The sequence below is a fragment of the Melanostigma gelatinosum genome, assembly GCF_949748355.1.
Source record: "Melanostigma gelatinosum genome assembly, chromosome: 2".
In the NCBI taxonomy this organism is placed as follows: domain Eukaryota; kingdom Metazoa; phylum Chordata; class Actinopteri; order Perciformes; family Zoarcidae; genus Melanostigma; species Melanostigma gelatinosum.
Window position 1 is genome coordinate 9,065,508 of NC_136635.1, and position 8,206 is coordinate 9,073,713.

Sequence of the window (8,206 nt, forward strand, 5' to 3'; positions counted from 1 at the left end):
AAAACTTCTCCATCACTGTCACCTTTTTTTTTTTTCATCACTGTCTCTTGCTTTGATCCAAAACTGTCACTGTCACGTGTCGCGCAGCACTAACTCTATTGTCTTTACAGGTATTTAAATCCCTCTGCTGCCACCCACTGCCATAGAAGAGTATTACATTATCTGCGACACTTTATTACAGCACAGACACCCGACAATGGTTAATTAGGTGATATTAGAAAATTTCCCACGGCACACCTGACGATCTCTCGCGGCACACCGGTTGAAAATCACTGTCCTACACAAACACAGCACTCTGAAGCAGCGGGGGAGATGTGGTGTGAGGACAGAGGAGGGCCTGAGCTGAACAGGGGGCCAAAAACCTCAGCACCCCCCCCCCCCCCCCCCCCCCCCACGCTGACAAATGAAGCGTGTCAAAAAAGATGAAAGTCAGGTTGACCTGTATGCCTCAGCAATTTAGAAGAAAACTATTAAATGATCATGAGTGTTGTGAAAAAAAGTAGCTATGAGCTACGAGTAATGGTTGTGTAGACATTGTGACTGCATCGACACAGTTACGTTGCATAAATCACCTTTTTAGAGCAGACATTGTAATTGTAGATATTGTCAAGCACAGTCTCATTATTCTGCCTGTTTTCTTCAGCTCACTCACTGTGAGTGTCACAAACCATCAGAAGCACAAATATCCTAACAGCAGTGTGAGACAGCATCAGTAAGAAGATCAAATTAATAATGAATACATTGATCCGTTTAATAATAAATACAATTATAAATGGCATGACACAGGGTACAATCCATTTGACGGAGATGTTTTCTTATGAGTTATCAAAATGCCACGGAGGACACTGCTGTGAGCAGGGAAGACACCCAAAGGAGAAAGGGTTGAAGCCCCGCAGTGTCTCCACCAGACATATGCACTCCTCCTGAGAGGGATCACCATGACACACACACACCTCGAAATCCCTGTGAAATATTTACAGTTCCTATATGGTTACAAGCTCAAATTTGTCAAAAATAAAATGGTTACTTCATCATAAAGTGTGGAGAAAAATAAAACATAAAGTCAAGGTCTGGCCAGGAAGTTCTTACTTATTTCCACAAATAACATGATTCTTAATACCTCAACAGTGGGCCAATGTAGGGCTATATATGATAATTTATCATCTTTTAATAGATTCATATTGTGATGAAGTCATGAATTCATTTTTTAAATAAAAAAAAATAAAAAAGATATATTTTGTTTCTTTTTTCTTCAAACGTATTCGGTTCGTCATGCGTACCGAACCGTGAGCCTCGTACCGAACGGTTCAATACGAATATGTGTATCGTTACACCCCTAATACTGTGATATGAAATTACTAGATTCTGGTCATATCTCACAGCCCTAGGCCAGTGTTGTCCTTTGTGATTTTGGGCACAATCACATGTAACAATCATAACAAAATCAGCATATTTGACAAGGAATGAGCTCCATAATCAAACAAAACTCAGCAGCTTACGCTAAAACAAATGTCAATGATGATCCTCCTGAAGCGGCCTCCTCAAATGATGTGAAATTAGTGTCCGAGTAAAACCTTTGCGCAATAAGGCCATTAGCAAGCTTATTCATCAATTACAAATCTGTGTTACTTAAAAATAAAAATCTCTAGATCTGATGACACAACAGTCACACGGAAGAAATAATAAATTAGGATCATAATTAAAATGCAGTCCATTTAATACATACTGAAAACGAGTCGCTGTCATTGGCAAGCACACAATAAACCTTTCCCACTGAAGACATGTTGACATGTCACAGTAGTTAATGCAACAGGTGTTATTATCAAAATCAACTATGGCTAAATTCCACTAAGCTGTTTCAGTTTTCTGGTATTGTGCATGTGTCACACGGCCACGGCTCAAAGCCGTGACACACCAGGATTTAAAACAGGAAAACTTTGTGGCAAAATCAATTCCTATGGAGTCGCTGAGATCAGAGGATGTGCCAATGTTTTGTAATTTTGTAATGTTAGCGTTGAGCTGAAATAACGGGTTCGCGAACTGATTTTTTGCGAGCTTGTAAATGAACATGCCAGTCAATGAATAGAACAGAGCATTATGTTATTAGCAACATCTGTGCTTTTCCTTCTATGACAAGGCAAAATGTCTGCTGTGAAAAGGGCCCATCTGATCCTAAAAGCAGTAAACTTGTCTTGCTTCACTGTATGTGCACAGGGGAGTTGTGGGGCTCATACAACAGGTAGAGCGAGTCAAAGCCTACTTTTTGTCTGCTCTGAAACAGGTAGCAGATGATTGTACTTGGGAGTGATGGTGATGTGTAGAGTTATAGTGTACGGATCTATGGTCACAAAGCGGTGCAGTGCAGAATCCTCCTCCTGAGGATCCTCCAGCTGAGGGTCTGTGCTCGTACTCAGTCCAGCTTCTCCTGAAGGGGCCATCGGGTAGCATCCGTCACCTGCAAAGCGTGGAGAGCCCGAGAGAACAACAACAACAAATGGTTAATCTACCATAAACATTCATGTTACTGTTTCATCACCAACACTAACCTCATTACTACTCTACCTCAACCTGTTGTTTTCAATGAATCAGTTCATTGTTGGTTTTGGTGTATTCATGGGGTTTGTTGACAATAAGAAAACTTCACATTCATCATATTATAGAGCAGAGATATGTAATTGACTTCATAGAACATAAAGTCGGCATGCTTCACTGCTGGTTTGGATGTGGGTTAGGTGAGAAAGACAATCAGCACCTGGCAGCAGCGTTGTGTAGTGTTCATCTTTTAAAGAAATTACAGGCAGCAGCTGTTCGCAGCCCTCCGTGGCACGCTGGCTGGAGAAGCTGTGGAGGTCATTCAGCAAAGGGACGCGGCACATGCGGCTGAGCTCATAGACCTGCGGAGGGGCGATCCACAACTCCTGTGCCTGGTAGCTCTGGAGAACCTCTGAGGGAGTGGACCACTGAAAACCACAGCGAGAGGAAGCAGTAGTAATGTTGACACAGATCCCTTCGATTCTCTTGTTATTGTGATATTTACATACTGAATGTTTGACAGTAGAAAATACCCACAATTGAGAAGCTGGAACGAATAGTTTATAACTTTTGCTCGTAGAAAATTCATCATTTACTTTAGCCGAAATAAACAAAAAAAACATTGGATGTGAAGGTGTTGTGTTGAATTGATGAATCACCCTAAAGGACACGATTTCCTTTTCATCTTGGAGTGCCTGTGGGATCTCCTGCAGGCAGCAGATGAAGAAAGCCGTGTCAAACCTTTTCACACCGTATCGGCCCGCGGGAGTCAGCCAGTTGCCCCACTCGTGTAAAGCCCAGATGTTGGGCAACACCTCCAACTCTCTGCACATCTGTATGAAGTTAGAGGGGTTCTGGTTTACCAGATCCCTCCACTTCTTCAGTTCACGCCTGCACAGATCGTTTGCTGTGTGATGTAGCGGGTCTTCTCGATCCTTGGTACACTTGCCCTCTATGCTTTTTAACAAACTTTTCTCCTCCAGTTTGGACACAAACAGGAGCACACCGGACTCCTCAAACGTCTCCCTCAGGGCGCAGATCCGGAAGGCGAGCTCTCCCGGGATAGGAGAGCCCAGTTTCAGTCGGTCTGTGGCGAACATAGGAGGTCTGGTCTCCAACGGCTGAGTGACACTTCTCAAACCAAAATTAGGAGACTTGCTGAAAGATTTGAAAATGTCCAGCCACTCACTCGAAAAGTCCGAAGGGTGCACCATGCCTCCGGGAAACACATACGCATTGGGCATGAATCCACTTGTACTGCTCCGTTTCAGCAGTAAAACGTTGTAGTCACAGCTGGATTTGTGCGGCATGTGTGACCGTCCATGGCTGCTGCCCAGCAGTGAACCTGCAGCGGCTGTCAGCGGTGTCCTTGACGCTAAACTGTCCGCACCGAGCTTGTGACCTGCGGCTAGAATAAGAGTGGCCGCCTCCTTCCAGTGCTTCAACGTGGTGTTCATCCTAATACTGTTTTTCGTTCATTTACACTAAACGCTTTTGAAAGTTGTTACCCGTTGCTCGGCCGGCTGTAGCACACAGCCACTATACTTTACATTAAACCACGTTTACTTCCTGATGACGAAAGCCTCGACGACTGCGCAGGCGTCTGAAGGAGGACCAATGCGTTTCTTGGCAAGACCCGCCCTGCGTAGCATTCAAGCGCGAGGATTGGTCAGGCGTTGTTCAGGTCCACATGACTCTGACCAATAGGCGTTTTTTACAGGTATTAGCAAAAATTCTTTAATTTCATACAATATAACCTACCGTATATTTAGAATATGTATAGACATGGTGATTTTTAATTTTCATTGTAATTTTGTTTTTTAATTCATGATTTAAATAATCTCTTTTTTTGGTCATTTTTCAAACCAGGACAGTCGGATATGCTTCACATTTCAATGATGGAAAATTGTCTTGTAGGACCATGTGTTTCATGTTGCAACCCAGTATCACACCAAAGCGTGTAATGCCAGATGGTTTGTTACTGATAATTCATTTTCGTCATGTTATGTGAAATATATGTGTAAAATATTTTATTTCTATGGTGATCCCGAGTTTCTCTCGTGATTTCGGGACATCGCGAGAATCCAGCTGCCATGCAAGGCCATACAGCTGCTTTACAAATTGCAAGCTTTTTCTTTTTTACTTAATTAGAATTCACATTGGAGCATTCATTCAAATGTATTTTTAAAGTGATGCTGACAAGTAAGAGTTACTGACATTTTTTCATCAACCGCAGATGATGAACAGACATGGAAGTATTTATCCTGAGGTCCCGTGTTTTTCTGCCGGAAAGCACCAACTAGCTGATGTAAAACCTTTTCTTAATGAATAGTTAAACAGAGGACACCAAATACTGACATACTGTGGATTTACATATCAGCTACTTCTGTTTATTAGTACTTATTAACCCTTTACATACATTTGATGTTCTTTATCTTTAAATCTCACTCTAACATTTTTACCTGAAAATATTCAATACCTCCTTTTAATACAGCCCCATGCCTTGCAAACAGTGAGTGGTTCTTTTCCAGTAAATTCCCTTAAATAATGTGCTAAAAACTATGTAATTTACTCTAATCGTTGAGAATGTTTAATTTATTAATTGTTGAAAAATCTTCTCAATTCTAGTTTTGTAAAATCTAATTAAAACTATTTTGGAACCTGTTAGAGAGACGTGTTTCAAATATATATAGTTCGGAGGAAGAAATGAAGTGTTGCACCTTGAATTTTAAATATTTTTGATGTTCCTTTTCTAGTATTCACAAGTTGTACTGTTCCATTACTGTGAAAATAAGTTAACATAATTTGCATGATAGATGATAGGAAGGTGTGAAAGAAAGTGTATCTGCCCACAGATATTGCATCTTTTTTGTTCAACCTTTCTAAATCCCTAATAGGCTACAGGAAGGGAAGCACATGATCATCCATACAAGAGCTTTGTGTAATTTATTTTTCTTCTTTTAAAAAAAATAAAATCACAGCTAGTGTTGTCAGAGTCATGTTGTGTTTATTTCTGTTAATTATATTATCGGTCTTTGATAGCATTAGCACTTCTGACTTGAAGCTATTTCTGAGCTGACCTCAGGACAACTCACATCCCCTTAAGCTAACACCTTAAGGCAGGGGTGTCAAACTCATCTCCACTCTGGGCCACATCAGCATCACGGTCGCCCTCAAAGGGCCGGTTGTAGCTGGCAGACTGTACAACTAACTTCTCCTAACATATTGTTAAATAACTCTCTCTGCATTTGATTATTGTTTATTCAAGTGTAAACATATTGTACATGCAGTTATATAAATGAAAAATGATATTTAAACACATTTCTGTTATTATATAAAATGATAACATTTTTTTTTTTTGCTGGCGAATTTGCGGGCCACATAAAATGACGTGGCGGGACGGATTCGGCCCGCGGGCCTTGAGTTTGACACATGTGCCTTAAGGCTTTGGCTCTGACAGCCATCCACTATCGGTTCACCTTTGGAATACCTTCAAAGACTCTTACAACTAAAACCATTAGGGAGTTAAAGTATCTGCTCTTCTCCCATCTATTTTAAATCGAACAGTATTTTAAACCCATTATGTCAAAGATAGCTCAAAATACCTCTGTGTACTCCCATGTATGTATCTCAAGCTTTGCAGTGATTACAAACTGGGCTCGTCTAAAGTCATCAGTTTAAACCCAACACCCAAACATAAAAGAGATAAAACAGAAAACTGCTTTGGCATTGGCTGTAAAACACTTGGGAGCTATTTCTTCAGACTGCGAGCACATCTTCGAGTGTGTTTCAAAATTTTATTGTAATAAATATACTTATGTATGTACATTATCTGACAGTAGTCTGTATGAACAAACCCTCTATTCACATGTTGCAATGTATACATTCAACACTGCTTGCAAGAAAACCCTGAAAAGGAACACGAACAGGCTTTACAGTGCATTATTAAAAGACTGTGGACTTCTCTTAGGTCCCCAAGGCTCTTTCATGAAGCAAATTGTGATTTGATGCAATGGAGTAAAATGCAGACTTACAACAATCTATACCTATTTTATGATGTATTATAACTGCATGTGCAGAAGTGTGGAACAGTGCGGATTTGATCACATCCAACTGGATCACTCTATATTACTTACTTCCCATACAACATGACCCTTTCCTTCTCTGACTATAGATAGTCCCCTGCTCGTTTGGACACGTCTGACTTTGCTGGATTTAATTCATAAATTTAAAGCATCAATGCAGCAGAACATCTAGAGGAATACTTAACAGTAGGCTACATTTACGCTTGAGCTTTTCCACTAATCCACTTGCATTACGTGTTGTTGGCATCATCCTGCTGGCCAAACACTGTCACGTAATGTCATGACTTGTTTTCCTCTTCCAAAAATACACGACCCCTTGGCTCCTCAAAATACTTAACCTCAAATTGTACCCGACGTCCATTCTATTGTTCTACATTATAAATAGTGCAACTCTTCGACTCCACCGAATACATTCACAAAATGCGAGAAAGATGAATAACTCCGCGTGTCCATGTTGTTGTTTTTTTCAGCACCTCAAGTAAAAAGCGATTTCTCTCTCTCTCTCTCGTGGAGCTGCTGGCTTTTATTACCACGGGGACGCGCTCGTGGGCAGCCGCGCAGGGGTGTCCATCAGGGTGGGCTGTTGGTTAGACAGCTCAGGACATATTGATGACCAAATATCCTAAAACCAGAGCGACCGTAACGATGACAAAGAATACAAGCACAGCGCAAATCGACGCAAAGCCAGCGTCCCTGTTGCCTCCCCCTTCCTCATATTTGGGCTCCTCTTCGCAGATGGAGATGACACCCACGGAGGAATTTCCTACACTCATGTTGGACTTGAGCTCCGCGCCTGCCTCCTGCTTCGCCTCGACGGCCCACGGCGCCACCTGCACCTTCATCTCCATCTCCTCCATCATCTGGCTCACATGGGAGATCTCGGACTGCAGGTCCCGGAGGTCCGCCGTGTCGATGTTGCTGTCCGACTCGTACTTCATGTTCTGCACGCTCATGGCCCGGGCTGCCACGGTGGTGGTGCTGCCGGTCATCCCCGTCTGGATGAGGTGCCTCGTGGGAACCTTGAGGGGGAAATCATGCCCTATCTCCAGCGACCTTTTCATGTCCACCTCCAGGAGCTCCATGCTGCTCGAGAACAGCACCCATAGGCGCTCGTACTCGGCTCGGTCATCATTGCTGATGGTTTTGTCTTTGAGCAGAGAAGTCAGTTTAGTCCTGTTGGCCACGGCCAGCTCCTGGGCCTTTTTGCGGGTCCTCTTCAGCTCCTCGCGCAGGTTCTGCGAATCCGACGTGCTTCCCAGAGCGATTACCAAATGCCTGTAGCAAGCAGTCACTTTGTTCAAAGCGTCCAGCATTGTTTTGCACTCATCTTTCCCCATGGCTGATTAAATACTCTCCAAAAAATATGAAATAATAAACAAAAGAAGCTTGACGAGAAATGGCGAGCTGTTAGTGACGGTGCTTCATCCGCGGTCATTGGTTTAGTTTCAAAAGGAGCTCACCCCCAGCTTTACAAATCCCCTCAACGCACGAGTCAGAGCAAATTCCTTTCTACCCATGCTCCTTCCTGTCTGCGAGCAGTCACAGAGAGCGGCTTAGATATTAATGCGTTCGTAAATGGCTTTAGGCTA

At 42.5% G+C, this 8,206-nt stretch overlaps 2 protein-coding genes across 2 annotated transcripts; both read right to left on the bottom strand.

The window, feature by feature from the left end:
- Window positions 1–733: 733 nt before the first annotated feature.
- Window positions 734–4,076, bottom strand: nudt19 (nudix (nucleoside diphosphate linked moiety X)-type motif 19). The gene is made up of 3 exons (XM_079284433.1): window positions 3,192–4,076; window positions 2,753–2,960; window positions 734–2,455 (listed from the first exon to the last, which is right to left on the bottom strand). The coding sequence occupies exons 1-3, from the start codon at window positions 3,987–3,989 to the stop codon at window positions 2,250–2,252; spliced, it is 1,212 nt and encodes a 403-aa protein (XP_079140559.1). The 5' UTR covers window positions 3,990–4,076; the 3' UTR covers window positions 734–2,249.
- A 3,137-nt stretch (window positions 4,077–7,213) lies between these two features.
- LOC306792080 (regulator of G-protein signaling 9-binding protein) lies at window positions 7,214–7,954 on the bottom strand (the record flags this gene model as incomplete). The annotated part of the gene is made up of 1 exon (XM_079289080.1): window positions 7,214–7,954. The coding sequence occupies one exon, from the start codon at window positions 7,952–7,954 to the stop codon at window positions 7,214–7,216; it is 741 nt and encodes a 246-aa protein (XP_079145206.1).
- Between the last annotated feature and the right edge of the window lie 252 nt (window positions 7,955–8,206).